This window comes from Stigmatopora nigra, chromosome 17 (genome assembly GCF_051989575.1).
Source record: "Stigmatopora nigra isolate UIUO_SnigA chromosome 17, RoL_Snig_1.1, whole genome shotgun sequence".
In the NCBI taxonomy this organism is placed as follows: domain Eukaryota; kingdom Metazoa; phylum Chordata; class Actinopteri; order Syngnathiformes; family Syngnathidae; genus Stigmatopora; species Stigmatopora nigra.
In genome coordinates this window covers 1233658-1252840 of record NC_135524.1, presented here as the reverse complement: position 1 = coordinate 1252840, position 19183 = coordinate 1233658, and the positions used below count along the sequence as shown (strand labels likewise).

At 36.1% G+C, this 19183-nt stretch overlaps 2 protein-coding genes across 5 annotated transcripts in view; both read left to right on the top strand.

The window, feature by feature from the left end:
• Positions 1 to 19183, top strand: part of rabgap1 (RAB GTPase activating protein 1) — a 32590-nt gene that overhangs the window by 8011 nt on the left and 5396 nt on the right. For all 4 annotated transcript variants that reach the window (XM_077737572.1, XM_077737569.1, XM_077737571.1 and 1 more), the window contains 10 exons: positions 1122 to 1215; positions 1573 to 1723; positions 13119 to 13232; positions 15283 to 15357; positions 16454 to 16579; positions 16673 to 16816; positions 17382 to 17423; positions 17532 to 17660; positions 18414 to 18506; positions 19003 to 19113. In XM_077737572.1, the coding sequence (XP_077593698.1) occupies positions 1122 to 1215; positions 1573 to 1723; positions 13119 to 13232; positions 15283 to 15357; positions 16454 to 16579; positions 16673 to 16816; positions 17382 to 17423; positions 17532 to 17660; positions 18414 to 18506; positions 19003 to 19113 (1079 nt within the window). The remainder of the gene's footprint in view (positions 1 to 1121; positions 1216 to 1572; positions 1724 to 13118; positions 13233 to 15282; positions 15358 to 16453; positions 16580 to 16672; positions 16817 to 17381; positions 17424 to 17531; positions 17661 to 18413; positions 18507 to 19002; positions 19114 to 19183) is intronic.
• On the top strand, positions 6983 to 9472 carry LOC144210611 (putative G-protein coupled receptor 21). Its single transcript, XM_077737355.1, has one exon. The coding sequence runs from the start codon at positions 7636 to 7638 to the stop codon at positions 8854 to 8856; it is 1221 nt and encodes a 406-aa protein (XP_077593481.1). The 5' UTR covers positions 6983 to 7635; the 3' UTR covers positions 8857 to 9472.

Below are 19183 nucleotides of genomic sequence, written 5' to 3'. Positions count from 1 at the left end.
CATGGCTCCAGCGCCCCTTTTGTTTTAGACGTGCGCGTGACCGATGGGATGAGTTTTTGTGGGTGAAAATGTTTTATAAACACTGCTCATGTGAATAGATTTTTACATTTTTCAAGGTTGCCCTGCAGGGTAAACATGTTCTTTGTGACGTGGGAAGTGGTTAAAAATGACGCCAAAAAAAATTGGGGCGCACTTGTTGCAAAAATTTTGGGTGAATCGGAGGGGAATTAAAACTGGGAAATCAGGTGGGTTAAACCAAGGGTGTCAAACTTGGGTTAGATATAATATTTAGCTATTTTTATTCAAAATTTGGGTTTAAATTAATGGCTCAAAAGCCCTAAAATATTTAGTTGTTTTTCAAGATGTAAAACAATGTTTATTTGAGCTTTTTTAAATTATTAGTAAGGGAAAACATCTTTTAATTTGTTTTTCATTTTAAAAGAAAAGTATATTTTTTAATAATGTTCACTTTTAAAGTGGAAAAATGAAAATGTTTAGATATTACAAAATGCTTTTGAACTAAAAAGAAAAAATGGATTTAAAAAATAGCAATTTTTGATTTAAAAAAAGAGGAAAATCAGCAAATATAATTTATATATAAAATCTAAATTTTAATTTGATCCTGAAACAAAAAAAATACTTTGTTGGGCCGCACAAAATGATTTGGCGGGCCAGATTTGGCCCCTGAGCCGCCACTTTGACACCAGTGGGTTAAGAAGAATGTTTTTTCCTGGCAATTTTTTGCAATTTCTAAGAAAGGTTGAAAAAAGTTGAATTCAATAGAACCTCTGTCTATTGTCAGTTTTCATGATATGCCTGGAAGGGGATATTCTTCACCAGTGTCGTCAACATATCTAGCTTAATCTTGCACATTTTCCTCTTTAATTTTTATTAAGATATATTTCAAAAGCTTGTTATTAGTATTTTGATTAAAATAGTGATTATAGGATTCATCAAAGAGGAAAAAATACAAAATATATTGCTGTAAATGGACAGTTTTGAATATAATAGTCGCTAAACTTGTATTATTTCCATTTATTTGACTTTTCTGAGATAAATGTGATCAGTTATGATGCTTTCAATTATTTTATGGACCAAAATTTGTCATTTTGTGTCTACAGATAATGACGAACCATTACTTAGTGGTTCTGGCGATGTTTCCAAAGAATGTGCAGAAAAGATCCTGGAAACATGGGGAGATTTGTTATCCAAATGGTAAGTTTTTCTTTCAAAACTCACCAAAAAAATAACATAAATCATAGCCATACATCGATACTCACATCTTGAGTACCTCTTTTTGACTTATCATATGTGATTTTCTACTATCAATTATTTTAAAAAAATACATATATTTATTTGTTTTGCTACTTTGCAATTATCGCGAAAATGTCTGGTGTACATTAACCGCAATATTCGAGGGATTACTGTAGTTATTGTTGTAAAACATTCAACTCTCAAGAACTGGTTTCCAGTTTTTAGGACAAATGATGGATTTTCCATTCATTTCAAATTTTAATTCGTTTACTAACCCCCAAAAATGGAGTCTTAATTTACTGACAATTTCTCCACCAGGCATACGAACTTGTCCGTGCGTCCTCGCCCACTTCCAGCTCTGGTCCGAAGCGGCGTTCCCGAAGCGCTTCGTGGGGAGGTTTGGCAACTCTTGTCCGGTTGCCACAACAATGACCACCAGGTGGAGGAGTACCGCACTCTTATCACAAAGGTAAGACCAAAAAATCCTCTATTAGATGCTTTTATTCTCATTAATCTATGGACTCAACAATAAACACATAATGACACATAAATAATCAATACATAGTAATAGATAAATAAGTTGTCAACATCATTAATAAGTAGTAAAAGTAGTTTCTCCAGGTCCTTGAGTATGGTGACAGTTCTTGGCAAAAAACTGTCCTTGAGTCTGTTTGTCTTGGCTGTTATGGCTCGGTAGCGCCTTCCAGAAGGCAGCAGGTTGAAGTGGTGGAAGCTGAGATGCGTATTGTCTTTTATGATGCTTTAAAGTTTCCAGTTTTTGTGATTTAATGTACGCCATTATACTACTGTACTTATACTACTGTTCTTATGGACCGTCAGTACAGTTTACTTGAGTGGATTGATTCATTTGATAAGGGACATTATATATTAATGAGCATATTTATATTCATGTTAATGAACATGTATATATATGTAAGTTTGTAGTTAGAATAGTCAGGTTTTAAAGGCTACCCGTTACGTCTCTGGAGGTTTGTAACCAGTTGAGTCAATCTAAAATCCCAGTAGGGTTGGCTTCTATTTTGGGAATATGGTTCCCACAGTCCAAACATGCAATGCAAAGGTTCCCAGTTCCACAGGAAAGTTCCTAAATAGCATAAGCCCTTAATTGGACATTTTTAGATTGAGAACTTGGCTTTACTTCTGTCATTTTGTTCTCATGAGGGGGGTACTCGCACCCTTGAGCAAATATAAAATTCCCATTTTGCCTCGGGATGTTTCGATTTAATATTTTTGGCATGTGACTCCGCCTGATTTGGACAATCTGATGATGTCCTGATCTGATACCCAGGAAAAGTTTTTAACTTTTAGAGGGAATTAGCTTGGTCACCTAATGCCATTAATTGAGTTATTTTAGTTGGCAATTGATGGACATATCTAAGTACTGTTTAATAATTAAGTACTGTTAAATATCTAAGTACTGTTTAATATCGAAGTACTGTTTAATAATTAAGTACTGTTTAATATCTAAGTACTGTTTAATATCTGAGTACTGTTTAATATCTGAGTACTGTTTAATATCTCAGTACTGTTTAATATCTAAGTACTGTTTAATATCTAAGTACTGTTTAAATCTAAGTACTGTTAAATATCTAAGTACTGTTTAATATTTAAGTACTGTTTAATATTTAAGTACTGTTTAATATCTAAGTACTGTTTAACATCTAAGTACTGTTTAATATCGAAGTACTGTTGAAAACAACTCTCCAAAATTATATTCATTATATCTACTGTTTTCAACATTACTTCGATAATAAACCATACTTAGATATTAAACTCTCTCTCTTAGATATTAATCTCTCTCATAAATATAATTTTGAGAGCTGGCTTCAACAGTAAACTTTCTATCACCGTTCCTATTGTGTCAATTTAGAAAAATGCTAAAATATGCCTTAAATCTATCCATTTTTGCATTATACATATGGATAATTTTCATACTTGTTATTTTAGCTCATTAACTGCTATAGCGGGTCCACTTATTTAACTACCATTGACCATTTTTTTTGTCATTTGGACATGCCGTCCTCATGTACCAGTCCTTTAATGAGTTTTTTTCGCTTTTTGCTTTTGTTCACCATGTGTACGCTTCTCCCTTTGTCCTCTTCGCACAAAGTGTCCTAGCCAGTGGCGCCTTTAATTCTTCGCCGTTTGTGTGTTAGAACATAACGTACATTTCTAAAAACTCAACAACAAAAAAACTTGTTACCACAATTATAAAAGTAAACTTTCACTTTAGTCTGTCAACTCAGTTAATGAGCATTTTGAAAGGCTTTTTTTTATATAAAATACAGGTTTTTTGGGGGGATTTTTTGACTGACATCTAATGGGAACTTGCATAAACGTTTTTCCGCGTCCCGAAGAGATTTTTATCGAACAAAAAGGCCGCTGTGGCGTTTAACTCGTCGTTACCTCAGGGTTGTTCCCATCCGTGTGCTTTTATTGTCGCCATGGCAACGCCCTCTTCAAGAGAGGTGTGTATTGGCATGATGAAAAAACAAGTTTTTAAAGAACTGATAGCCTTTTGTGGAAAATGAAAAGCATGTGATTTGTTTTTTTTGGTCATGTGACGTATATGGATTTCAACCGAACTCGTTCACATGAGGTTGGTTTGATTGCGCAATCCCGCCGGCAACTTTTGTCTCTTTTTTAAAAGAATTGGCTTATTATTTTTTGTCTGTGTGATGTTGTTTTTTGTTGGGTGCAAGAGCACATGATTTTTATTTGATTTTATTTATTTATTTATTTTTTTGCAGGTGCAGTGTGATCATGCTTGCAAATTAATAGATTAATAGGACAGTTTTTCCCTTTAAATCACAGTAAATTTTAAATTTGAATAATTAAAAACAATAGTTTGCCTTTTGTAGCTCAGTTAATTCATGGATATCTTTTTAATCAATATTTTTCTCTTGGCTGATGTGCCACTTTGTTGCTTTTGGCAAAATTAATCCACAAAGACGACCTTGCAGATTGCACTGGTGTCAAAGTGGCGGCCCGGGGGCCAAATATGGCCCGCCGCATCATTTTGTGCGGCCCGGGAAAGTCAATCATGAGTGCTGACTTTCTGTCTTAGGATCAAATTAAAATGAAGAGTATAGATGTATATTAAATTTCCTGATATTCCCCCTTTTAAATCAATAATTGTCATTTCTTAGCCCATTTTTCTGTTTGTAGTTCAAAAATCATTTCATGGATGTCACACTGTCACCTCCATCATGGCGTCTGCACTCTTCCATTACCAATTTCCATCCCGGTCGCCTTCCTTTTCGTCTCCCAGCTCAATTCCCTTCCCTCCCTTTTCTGTATTTTCTTCATTCTTCCCTAGTAGCCAACCCCTCTTCCCTTCCTGTCATTTATTTTTAGCTCCTCGTGCAATGGACAGAGGGCTGCGTGAAGGCAAAGGAGGGTGTCGGCATTTGCCGGGTGGCATAGAGAGAGAGAAAGAGAGAGAGAAAGAAAAAGAGAGAGAGAGAGAAAGGTGCAGCCTATGTCTTCGTTTCTCCATCACGCGACGGCCTTTTACTTGGCACGAGACAAACTAAATTTGCAAAGTCATTAGCTTTTTGGACGCGGATGGCGGCGCATTTTGGGGTATAAATAGTAGCGGTGCTTCTAATTTTAGTGGGCAATCTTGCGTCATTTCAAGTCCGGGCCAGAACCCGACTAAGTGTTTTCATGAGTTGGACTTTAGATGCAATCAAAAGGGCTTTTAATGGTGGTTGTTTACAATGTCAGGAGGCAGATTAAGATGTCTGCTTGGCTTGTGCAGACTCACTCCAGCTGACGTTTTCAAAATAAGCTCATGCAGCATCCGCAAATTTTGTAGACTGAAAGATATTTATGTAGCCGGATACGTATGTGGTGATTTAACAGTAGTATTTGGACTCGGTGCTCGGATGTTTGGTTGCCGGGCGATTGGTCGCCCAGGCGATTGGTCACCCGGTTGATTGGTCGCTGGATGATTGGTCGTCCGTCTTGTTTGTCGGTCTTATGGTGGCAGAGAGTTTACTGTTGAAACCAGCTCTCAAAATGATATTCATGAGTTTAATATATAAGTACTGTTTAATATCTAAGTACTGTTTAATATCTAAGTACTGTTTAATATCTAAGTACTGTTTAATATCTAAGTACTGTTTAATATCAAATTACTTTTGACCGGCGACCAAATCACAATCTTCCCACTTGCTTCATTTGAGCGCAATAGATTACATAATAGAACAAAGACATCGTTTGTAGTAGAGGAAAATATTTTTGCTCCAATTTAGTGAAATTGGATAATTTTTCTGGAAATTCTACATGGTACATAATCATCACAAGAGTTCACAATAGATTGGCCTTGACCTAATTTGGGTCAAATGGGTTTGATGGGCAGATTTCATGTTGTTGTTGTTGTTGCATTATTGGCATGTTGAAGGACGAGACTGACATACATTTCTCAAGCAGACTTGTTATCTTGCCTTTAGTCTGAACAATGTGTTGGTCTTTTTTATTGCTGTCCCCCTTTTTTTTAACTCCATTGTTGTGGCATTTTTAATGTGGAGGTTTTCCCCTGTCTCTATTTTGAAGTAGAAATTCCAGCACAAAGTTAGAGGACCTCAGAGAACTGAATGTGCAGTAAAAAATGAATTTTATATCTACATATCTATTAGATTAGAATAATACATAAATAAACATAAACATGTAAATAAATTATTTAAAAATATCTAATAAAATCTCTCTCTCTGTACATACATAATATATATGTATATATGTATACATATATACATATACATACATATACATATACATATACATACATATACATACATATACATACATATACATACATATACATACATATACATACATATACATACATATACATACATATACATACATATACATACATATACATACATATACATACATATACATACATATACATACATATACATACATATACATACATATACATATATACATATACATACACATACACATACATATATATATATACATACACATATACACATATATACATATATACATATAGTATTCACATATACACATACACACACATATACACATGTATGTACACATAAACACATATACATATATACTTATATACCACATCTGATGATTTTCTTAAGACTTTCCAGATTAAAACCATAAATCTGGAGCTGAAAATTGTACCAATTGTAAATTTCATTGATTTTAAGGCCATTTTTAGGGTGCGTCTTATACGCAGAGGAGGCTTATATGTGAGAAAATACAGCAAGTATCTGTTTTATGTATAAGTGTTGCAATCTATCACTCACATACATTTGCCACTTGGATATTTCCCAATATAATGCAAGGGTACACACCAATGAAAGGCAACTATAACATATTGTGTATTTCCAGTGCGAATGTCGACCGCTATTTTAATTCTAACGCAGTCATGGTGAAACAGGTCTATTCAAAATTAATGATGTGGGAAAATAGCTTCCGAGGCAATGTTGCGCGCAATTGGGTTAGCACAAATCTCAAACTCCAGCCTCCATCTTTAATTGTCACACGAATATTCTGACATTACCCGCCAAAGCACAGCATCGGAAGAAGAAAAAAAATGGGAGGCGGCCTGTAAAAGACACATGTCTTCACTCCTAGTGATTGGTTGGAGCTACAGAAGAGGGAGGGGCTTGTGCCACTGTTTCTCGAGTGAGAGAGTGGGACAGACTGGATGTAGGGAAGAGAAAAAGAGAGTGTGGCAGAATAAATCATCGGGGCTCTTCCAGGCTTCTCCCAGCGTCGGTATGTCTTTCTACCAGACGGCAGAAGGTTTGGAGATGCGTCTTTAGGACGGAGGACATTTATAACATCTGGAACATCACCCGGCACTTCAGCAGTTGATAACGATCGCAAAGGGACCAGACTATAACTTGGAGAGGAATAAAGCCGGTAGAAGAAGACACAAGAAAGCCGATAGATTTTTATGGCTTGCTTTCTTTGCCATTCTATGGACGTCAATTACAACAACAAGATGCAATGTTGAAGTCGTTTTTGGATCAATGGCCACCAAAGGCTTGCTGGGGATAAAATAACCTCGATTTTGTTCAACAAATGTCCGTTTTTTTGCCCTTTTGGGAGATAGACACCCCGTCATTTGCCAGCTACTTTCCTAAAACTCAACATACTCCCTAATCAGAGGGCTCCATCACCCCTCCATCCATCATCCATCTGAAATGAAGCATCAGATTACTTCCACATTTAAAACATGGACACTTTACATTCTCTTAAAACCCTACAGTTAATTACCCAACCCACCAGTAGGGAAGCTACCTTAAATAATCCTGGAGTTCCCCTTTACCCAAAGACAAACCCTACCAGGACGTCGTCCTACCTAAGATGATGAATTCCTCCTTGGAACCGTTGAAGCAGACTTCTGCCGACTTGTCCAACTTGTCGTCTCCGTTCTGTCTTCTGGAGATCAGCTACTCTAAAATCATCACAACCTGCTTACTGGAAGTGTCCATCATCCTCCTCTTGACGGTTTTGATTATTTCCGGCAACCTGGTAGTGATCTTTGTCTTCCATTGTGCTCCATTACTTAGCCAGCACACTACCAGCGCTTTTATCCAAACTATGGCCTACGCAGATTTACTGGTCGGGGTCAGCTGCCTCTTCCCGTCCTTATCACTACTCCACCGCCTCCAAGGACTCGACCCCAAACTCACCTGCCAGGTATTCGGATACATGGTCTCCGTCTTGAAATCCGTGTCTATGGCGTCGCTAGCTTGCGTTAGCGTGGACCGCTACATCGCCATAACGCAACCGCTAACCTACGCGGCGCTAGTGACGCCGTGTCGGGTACGATGCTGTATCGTTTTGATATGGTTGTATTCGGCGTTGGTGTTTCTGCCGTCTTTTCTGGGCTGGGGGAAGCCGGGCTACCATGGCGATGTGGTAGAGTGGTGCGCCGTAAAATGGAGCACCCGGCCGGCGTTTACTACCTTCATCGTTGGGTTACTCTACGCCCCGGCTGCCCTTACCGTCTGCTTCACTTACGGTAATATCTTCAAGATCTGCCGCCAACATACGCGGGAAATCAGCGAACGGCAAGCTCGTTACCGCCCACAAAAGCCAGGCTCCGCCTCCGGATCGCCGGTCAAAGAGACTACGTCACCCAATGAATTCAAATCCCAAAAACAGCAATCTCAGCAACAGTTCCAAAATCAACCATCGGCTCCAACGTACCCGGATAAACGCTACGCTATGGTACTGTTCCGTATCACTAGTGTTTTCTACTTACTCTGGTTACCCTACATCGTTTACTTCCTACTGGAAAGCGGGGGAATTTACCACCATCCCGCAGCGTCTTTCCTCACCACGTGGTTAGCCATCAGCAACAGCTTCTGTAATTGTCTCATCTACAGTTTGTCCAACTCGGCTTTTCGAAAGGGCCTCAAACGACTGTGTTCGTACTGCGTACAACGTAGTTCTGGTGACTTCGGGCCTAGGAAACCTCCAAAATCTTTCATCGGATCCATCGAACAGGGATGTGCCGGGATGGGGTTTGGATCTGGGGGGCGTGGAGATGTAGGAATCGGAACTACGTGTCATGTGTAGCCGGGACGATGCCGAATTTGGCCGGCGAACTGCTTCAACAACGAACGTTGAAATGATTCCAAGAAGATGGAAGGAGGTGACATCACGCCACTGTTCTTTCCGTCATATTTGGATGTTACGCAGACGTCCATTCAGGACACACCGTGACTGGTAGGGGGACGTCTGGAGTCAAGCACTGGAGTGTCAAGAATGTCCTAAATAGTCTTATGAGGCGGTGTTTTTATTTTTCGGATGGTGGGATTTTTGAGATTGAATATTTTGTCAATGGTTGGAAATGTGTCCAATTTATTTGTTCAGGGGAGGACTGAGTATTATTCTGGTGGGAAGAATGTTGAAAAACATGGTGGGCGGAACTGTTTTTTGGACTATAAGTCGCACTAGCCAAAGAATATACAACGAAAAAAGAAAAATCTAGATGTATGATACATACCTGTCAACTTGTAAGTATTTTTTTATTGTTTCAAATTGCGTACGCCATATGACAACTTTTGTAAAGGATTTTTTGAGTACTTTTTTTTGTAAAATCGTAAAAGTCACATTTTTGGGAGGGCAATTTGTTTTATTCCATCAAAAAGTTACGTTAAAAGAATTATAAAAAGATGGAGAACAGACCCAAAAAAAAAAAAAGATACATTTTAGTCAAAAATGATTTATTCTTTGCATGCTCAATCAGATAACGGAAAAAAAACGCGACTTATAGTCCAGAGAATACGTATTTTGAGGCGCTCTTCTCCTCTTGGCTTAGGATAATACAATGTTATGTGTACATTGCATTTGTTAAAATCAATACATGATTTGACGGTGCTTTTTCCATGAAAAACAAACAGTAGAAGAAGAAAAAATGTAGAACTTGTCAAATATGCAATTTTTATTGCTCTGCACAAGACATTCTTTCTTGATAGAAAAGATACATTTCTAAATGACCACTAGAGGCTTTGACTGTTAGCAAAACACTGTTGTTTGCTTCCTTCCTCATTTTTCTTGCATGTCATGCCATTTTTCTGCTGTCTATTCATTTTTTTGTATGACTGTTGCGTGACCAAAAGCAAAACCCAGAAAATGTTTGTTTTGAGAATTGGTACAATCATCTGGTACATCCTGAGGACAGTTTTCTGATAAAACAATGTGGTTTGTGGTCTTCACGTCTTTAATGCGAAGAACTGACATTTGTACTGTGGTTGGTAGTCGTAGTATTGCTTTGGATTTGTTTAAACATTGACCAAAAAACAACAAACAAAGTTTAGACTCATTTCTTCTGATGATTGACACCCCCAACCCCGAAAAGAAAAACTATATGCATGCTCTTATCATCTCTTAATCTGTATTTTTGGAGTTTACTGGAACTTCCAATTGAGAAAATGAGTATAAATCACAGAAAGAGAATACATATCTCTCTATGTATATTTTGTTAGATACCAAAGAAGGTTTGACTGTTGTTGTTGGGTTTTTTGTAGCTTCACAAACTGCTATTATTTAAAAAATGGACAATTTATGTCAAGTTAAACCCATTTGTTGGTATTTAAGTGTGTTTTTGGGTAATTTTGATGCATAGTGGCCATGGATTCACGCGTTGTCTTATTAATTGTGAACGGGTTGCCAGATCTTATGGTCGCTCTTGTTCTGGTTTTTATTGTGAGTGGAGAAAAAAAATGGCGTATTGAATGTGGCTGTCTTTTCCAATTTTTGGAGACAAGAATGAACCGCAATTGTATTTATTATCGAAGTTTTGGTTTTTGGAATTGAGGCGCTCTTACTTTAGAATGTTTATGGAAGTGATAGAATTTGTTTATTTTTTTGGTTATGGGTCATTCAAAGTCACATGACGGGTGTTTTTGCTGAAAATTAATTGATGTGCACTACTTTCAAGTTTTGTTTGTTTGTCAGGGAGAAAGTTCTTGTTTCTAATTTTCCTCTAAATAGATTCCCAGAAATACTATGATTCAATTATTTCATGGTAAGAAGAACATTAAGTTTAAAAATACTTCAGATCGGCCATTAAAGGCTTAAATTGGTCAGCTAAACCATTGTATCGGTCACAGTTTTACAGTTACAGACATTTTTTAATGAATATTCTAATCGGTAATCTGTGTTGGATTGTTTTTTTTGGCATATTTTGGTATATTTCAGTAAAATTTAGCCATTGGAAGCTAGTTTTTAATTGATGCTGAATTTGAAGGCCCAGCTTTTGGGAGAATTTGTTTTATTTTCCAAGAGGAATTTTCATCCAAATCCATATCTTTATTCTTACCGGTACTTTTTGGTAGAAAACCATGTGACCAATCCTAGAAAACCTTATGTACTGTATATTGTATTGTAAGTGTTGCAAAAAAAATAAATGTACATATCTATCTCTATATATAGATATTTTTGCGTATTTTGTAGTAGTTGTCCACTATGTGCTTTCGTTTTGAAGATATTACATAAAAAAAACTTCAATGTTGAGAAGGTTTTGTCCATTTTTTTGTTTTTTTAAGGACTAGAAAGTAGGGGACAATGATTCTTGATTTATTGACTCCATTTTTTTTCTTAAAGGAGGCCACCAGTGGTTGTGGTTTTTGTAAATGGAAAGAATGTGAAGGAGGGAACATTTGTAAAGGTTTAAATGCAATCTTTCTCCTCTGGATGTTGCTGGGGCTTTTCAACAAGGGAAAGAATAACATCACGACATGTCAGCCATTGTGTTAACTCAAACAAAATCAGGGACATAAACAATAGAGGGCCAAATACTCCACCTTCCCACGGAAGTACAACTCAGATCCGTCGTTACTTGTGTTACAGTACTTCTACAGTGTAGTCACTAACATACACACACACCCACCCACTCTCACATTGGGGTTTAGTACTCAAATTTGGCTCAATCCCAGTGAAATTACTACTTTCCTGCCAGCAGTGGACATTTTGTTCTTTTGCTCGTATTTGCAATCGTAATTAATGATTCTATGGGGTGTAAATTTTGTGTATTAGCCAGAAATGTCATTGATGTGAATGCAACTATTTGTGCAGCCTGCAGGTTGGAAAACACGATTAATTGTTTTCAATATATATATTTTTTCATGTAAGTTTGTTTTCATTACTCGGGTGTCTTTTTAATGATTCTAATTATCAATATTGTCATGCATGCTTCCCTTTTGGGCTTTGAATAGAAACTGGAAAAGACCTTATTGCTCTTTGTATGGCTGTGTTATGATGGGCCTCTCACGCTAGCTCCGTCCCACTTTTCTCTCCAACTGGAGAAAAAGAAAAGACAAAAAAAAAGGAAGCTAATTGGCTATTATGTCAGAGGGCTTTGTCTCAGCTCTCAGCACTTCAGATAAGACGGCTAAGTGCTCCTTTTGTATAAACACGGATGCTTATCATTCACCATGTATGATTATGAATCGGTCTCCAAATCACTTGTTACAACCACCTACCGTATTTGTCGCTAAAAAAAGTGTTCCCTAACCAATTGCGCACTACACTTGTGTTCTTTATCTGTTTTTTAATGTTTTACAGCATGTTTTACATGAAAAATTAGAAGGAATATTAACATGTAGCTGCTTATGGCAGGTATGATACTGGTGTATACCCAAAAGTGAGCAAGGATGATGTTTCTCTCACTGGTACTCAAGTTGTATTTCTGTCCAAACGAAGGGAAAATTAAAGGGAACATTGGTACTAACACTCAGAGACATGGGCGCCATCTTTTCCCAAGATCGGTGACCAGATGTCCGATGGACGTTCAATGACTTCTTTGTTTTCTGTCAAATGTTATCTCCACATGGAAGAAAATTGGAGATAGCAATGTCGTGCAATGTGGACCCAAAGTCATGAGTTTGGAGACTTTTTACAATTCACTTGAGTCTTTTAATATTTGGAGTAGGGCGGAGTCACATGATAGGAATGTCTGTGTTCTGAAAAAAAATGCCTTTATTTCTTTTTTGAGTTATCTTGGACCAAAACATGGAACCAATTGAATAGATTTTAGTGATAAGAAGCTTCTTTTTAAACTGTAACGTCCGAAAAAATGGTTTTGTTCTAGAAAAAATGATTTTTTTTAGGAAAGTCCGGATGGCGACATCATAAGCAACTATAACATTTGTTTGATATCATTGTTTTCCTTAATATGCGTATGGAAATCAGTTATTATTAAGATTTGTACTGGAAAATCAGTGCATCACATTGCGTTCTTTTTTGTTTCCCAATGTTCTTAGATTTAGTTTTGTATTTTATTTAAGAGTAATGATGTATTTTTTTTGTTTGTTTCGTTCTTCTGTCTTTTGCAGGAATCCCCGCAGGATAGCGCCATCACTCGAGACATTAACCGAACATTTCCAGCTCATGACTACTTCAAAGACACTGGAGGAGATGGACAAGATTCTCTGTACAAGATTTGCAAGGTTTTTTGAAATCCTTCATACTTCATTTTTAAATTACTAAATCTCTAATGTCATTTTTAGGGCACCATGTAGCAACTTAGTCATACTTACGCATAAAAAAAAGTGGAAAAAGTAGCAACTTAGTCATAAAAAAGTGGAAAAAGACAAGCTGGAAACGCTTACCTGGCAACCAATGAGATAGTTGTTGTCTCTTCTTACTTTATTGCTTTACTTTTATATTTAATTGAACATTTTTCCCTCCAGTTTATGAATTTAAAGATGAAATTTGCACATATTACGGCTCGTAAAGGGAATATATAATAGCATGATTTAAATGAAGAAGAAATTTATTTTTACAATTCATAATTAGGCGCATTTAAAAAAACTGCATAAGTAAAGGCCACCTAAAAAATAATGATGATCTGTATTGATATGAAATATATAAATTTATATGAATTTATAGTAGCATTCACTTTTAAAATTAAGTATTAAATTATTTCATAAATTAAACAAGAAGAAATTAATTTTTCCAATTCATGATTAAGCGCACTTTTAATTTTTTTAAATTTTCCAACATAAAAAAGCGCCTGATTAAAAAAAAAGAATTTGAAGTAGCATCCTTTTTTAAAATTAAGCATTCCATTGACACTAATGCAAAAAAAACCCATAAAATGCATTGTACACAATATAAAACATTTTTTTGCAACTGTGGGAATTAACCAATGAAAATTATTCGTGTCCTCCCATTATTAACCAGTCATGCGAATACTACCATAAAACACAGTTTGTCAAAAAATGTCCCCAAAATAATTGGATTTCATCTTTTGTATAGTCATGACCCTAAACAATGGCGCTCTGTGTCTTTAAAAGTGACATTTGTCCATCTCATTTCCACAGATTCCAGGAAAAGAAACATAAAAAAGGACATTTTTCCACATTTGACCAGTTCACCAAGAAGCTGTCAATCATAGCACATTTGAAAGCTAATCAAGAAATTCTGCACATATACACACACACACATTCCTTGGGGCGTTTTATTATTGAGACAGTCTTTCAAGCCGTAGTGCTACGCTGTGATTTTTCATTCCATTCATTATGTATGTATAACTGTAGCAAAGGCATCCATCGCCATGAAGTTAAGTACCTCCTCAGGTGTCTTTAAATAATTCAGCCAACCCCGCTTCACCCTCCTTTCCTCCATTGGTGGATTGATCTGAACTGTCAGTTTGATTTGACTCATATTTTTGCATTTTTTTAGCTTAGTGGAACAGAGAAAAAGCATGAATTTACGTTTTGTGTCCATGGTTTAGCGTCACGTGCTAGGTACTTGTTTTTCTTAAAAAGGGGGGATGGGGATTTAAAGTATTTAAACAAATGTTATCTGAGTGATGGATGGGATGTAAACGGTGCTAGGCGACTGTTTATCATCTTTAATTATTTATATTTTATCAACTTACTGCAGCTCAGGCACGTTTTTAATGTTTTACCCCTGTTTTAGCAGGGGAATGTATTTTCTGGACTATAAGTCGCATTTTTTTTTTATTGTTTGGCTGGTTGTGCGAATTAGTATTTTTTTTTTTTGGTCTTTCTGACTACCAACAGCCTGTTTTTTTAATTTACTATTTTATTTTTCATTTTTTAAAGTTATAATGATATAAAATTTGAACAGGCACATATTCAGATGGTAATTCTCCATTTTACTATTGCAGATTTAAAAAAAAAAATGGAAATGTACATTATTCCAGACACAAACAGATATGAAACATACCGTATTTTCCATATATAAGGCGCACTGCATTATAAGGCGCACCCTCAATGAATGTCATATTTTTTTAATTTGTTCCATTTTAATTTTTTTCCATATATAAAGCTCACTGGATTATAAGACGCCCCTTCTATTTTGGAGAAAATTTCAGACTTTTAAGTGCGCCTTATAGTCCAGAAAATACGGTACATTTATAGGACTAACTCCCCTTTGATATTGTGTATTTATTTTAAATTTCCAGCATTTCCATGGACCACCAAGCCAATGTAATGACGTGGAACTTGTCTTTTTGTCTTTTCCATACAGGCCTACTCTGTATATGATGAAGAGATTGGCTACTGTCAAGGACAATCTTTCTTGGCGGCGGTCCTACTCCTGCACGTGAGTTTCCGTTTCAGTCCTACAAAACACGTTTTGGATTCAACAATTGTGAAGTGCTCTTTGGTTTGACGTCGTTCCGTAAATCGTCTTATCGGACGGATTCCGGTTAAAATGCGACTGTACTGTCAGTCGGATTTTGGGAGGCCCAGATTTGGAGTGCTATGATGTTAGCTTCTACTTAACTTCTGTTTAGCTGACGATGTGCAGGCAAGTCGTCTTCACGTGTAAATAGAAGAGTTAAACAATCCCTCACTGGTATAATTGTTGACTTTACAGCGATAAATTTACATTCCTGTACGTAGTGTATCGTAGAGCTTTTTAGGAGAAATACTAAGCTGAAGTTTTTTGCGGGACAACATTGTCATCTACAGTTAGAATTATATTATGACTTGTTTGCAATTTAGTGCGTTATGTTGATTTTTGATAGGTAAAATGCAGTTTTTGCAGAATTTACGGAAACTCTGGGACTCCTGACGACATCCGTAAAATCTGGAAATCCACCAAAAATTATCACTTCAATTTTTTTTGAAGATATCATTTTGGAAAATGACCAAATTTCCCATTTAAATGCCCCAAAATGTCTTCTATCTTGATTTAACTGACTGTAAACCAGAATAATTTGTTAAATGACAAATGATTGGTCTTGTGCGGCTTTGGCGTGGAAATCGATTGGGAAATTTATGGTTTTGGCTCCCTTTATGGCTTTAACATTTTTATTTTTTTCATAAGGGAAGAAAGTATTATTTTGGGTGACTTGTTTTGAAGCAAATTTAAGAATTTTTGGCATTTTTTCTATAAAAAGAAGGACTACAAAGCACCAATAAGTCTTATAAATATGCCTCCTTGCACAAAATGGATCACAATTTTCTGCAAAAATATAATATTTTGATTAATGCAAAAACATGATAATAACAGTTTGATTTAAATTATTTTTTTGTACATTTTAAATCGATTTTGCGTCAATCAGATTCACTCCTGATCAATGTTCTCTCTAGTTTTGGGGATTTGAAGCTCTAAAATGAGATTGGTCTCACTTTAATAAAAAAAAAGCCATTTTTCTTTGACTGTAATTGTCATATTTGTTTTTTTTTTTTAGATGCCGGAAGAGCAGGCCTTCAGTGTTTTGGTCAAGATTATGTTTGACTACGGCCTCAGGGATCTTTTCAAGCAAAATTTTGAAGATCTGCATTGCAAGTTTTTTCAGCTGGAGAGGCTCATGCAGGTTTTTGTTGTTTTTGTGTGTTTTGATAGACTAACAAACACGTTTCTTATGGCAATGCTTATCGTTTTCATGTCGTCTGTTTGTGTTTATCAGGAATATATTCCAGATTTGTACACCCATTTCCTGAATGTGGGTTTGGAGGCCCACATGTACGCCTCCCAGTGGTTCCTTACCCTCTTTACAGCCAAGTTTCCACTTTACATGGTCTTCCATATCATTGATTTGCTACTGTGTGAGGTAAATTTTCCATTAATCTACTGTACTTTTTGCACATAGTCATAAAATAACGAAACTCGAAATCAATATGAATCATAATTTCACTTATTTCAAATTATTTTAGTATCTATAGTGGGATATTCTTTGGCTCAAAGTGGTCTTTTTTTAATGCTTATCGTATTTTTGGGAATATAAATTGTATCCGAGTTTGGAAGGATAAGTCAAACTGGAGTATAAGTCGCATTTTTGATCAGAAACTTGGAACAAATTTATGTATGCTCATAAGTACCGTATTTTCACGACTATAAGGCGCACTTAAAAGTTTTGAATTGTCTCCAAAATTGACAGGGCGCCTTATAATCCAGTGCGCCTTATATATGGACAAAAATTAAATTGTGTCATTCATTGACAGTGTGCCTTATAATATGGTGCGCCTTATATATGGAAAAAATATGGTAAGTCCATCATGTGCGTATTCATAAAAGTGCATTTTATAGTCCGGAAAATACAGTCCATTGAATTCCTGCAGATACATGAATTTTTTCCATTATATAGTCAGTGTTTAAAAATAAATTGTCATCCTCAGGGTATAAGTGTCATCTTCAATGTGGCCCTGGCACTTCTCAAGGTATAATTTTATGCCAATTTATTGTTTATTTGACATCTGTTTTGATTATTCATTATTAGACGTAGAAAATGGGAATCCTGACCTTATTTTTCTACTTTTTCTCCCCAGACTTCAAAAGATGATCTGATCCAAACAGACTTTGAAGGCGCCCTCAAATTTTTCCGTGTTCCGGTTCCCAAAAGGTACCGCTCGGAGGAAAATGCCAAGAAATTGATGGAGTTGGCCTGTAGCCTGAAGGTGAGTCGCCAAGTGCGCAAAAAAAAATAACATTTTAGATACACTTTTTGATCAAAGGTTGACAAAATATGTCGTTCAACAGAGGTTAAACTGCTTATTTTCCCAAAATTGCGTCAAAACGGGGGGTCGATGACTGGATAAAGCGCTGTAAAACATAATAACATTTAAAAAAATCACTGGAAGTCGGCATTACATTTTTCTTTCTATTATGAAGAATAACTAAAAATGGAAGACAAAAAAAAGTGATGACCCAACAACTACCCTTTTAGTAAACTGTTTGATATTCCATATTTGTATTCTATATCCCTTGAAGTAGTTTGGCAGGCTTATTATTTTATTTCATCTGACAGCCCATACTTATTTTTATCATAATTCAGATTCATTGTCATTTTTTATTTTTAGTTTTTTTAGAAATCCTGCATTGTTTTTCCTTTCCAGAAGGGGTCACTCTTAACATTTTAACTGTAAATACACAGAAAATGAGCCATAATCCAAATAACCAGACATTCTTTCTGTCTTTTTTGAAAGAGTTTAATATCTAAGAGAGAGAATTTAATATCTAAGTACTGTTTAATATCTAAGTACTGTTTAATATCTAAGTACTTTTTAATATCTAAGTACATTTGACAAACAAAAGACCGCCGACCAAATGTCTGGTGGCCAAACATCCGGCGACCAAACGTCCAGTCATTGTACAACAAAAACAAAACAAAACAATATGTTGACATCCCAATATTTCTGTACATGTTTCAGATCAGCCAAAAGAAACTGAAGAAGTATGAGAAGGAGTACCACACCATCCGAGAGCAACAAGAGCAACAAGAAGCCCCCATTGAACGATACGAGGTCACTAACCCAAAAACACACTCCATTTTACATAAAAACTGTCATTAATTAACTGTCTTTTTTATATATTAACATGAATCTATGCAGCTGTTACCCATGTAGTCAAAGGTAGTTGGACTCTGCCCAACTGGGGTTGAAACACTATCTTTTTTTCCACTATAATGTCATGTTTGGGTTATTAATTACTAGAAATGTCCCGATCACATATTTTTTAGATCTAATTTAAGACATACCTATTAATTCCTGTCATTTTCTATCTTGAAACCTCATTTTTGATGTCATTAATGTGTTAAAATATGCAAAAATTTCCACCCTCTGAGCATCCAATTGAGCTCTCCTGTACTTATTTGTTGAAATTTGCGTGTACTTCCCGTCTCCCGCCTGCAGTAGGCCACTCCCCCAAGTTAGCTTTCTTCCTCGTTTGCCCTTCTCTGATTTTTTTGTTGTTGTATTTTTATGTTTTTCTTTTTTTTTTTGCTTCTGGGTTGACCCGCAGAGAGAAAACCGTCGTTTACAGGAGGCCAACATGCGCTTGGAACAAGAAAATGACGACCTGGCGCACGAGTTGGTTAGCAGCAAGATCGCTTTGCGCAAAGATTTGGATAATGTAAGTAAAAAATGTTTTTAAAGAAAGGCTTACTGTTTTCCTATTCCTTTATTTCCCAAATATTGGAAAT

Coding starts and splice junctions, on each gene's coding strand:
- LOC144210611 (XM_077737355.1), top strand. CDS start 7,636: ATGATGAATTCCTCCTTGGAACCGTTGAAGCAGACTTCTGCCGACTTG.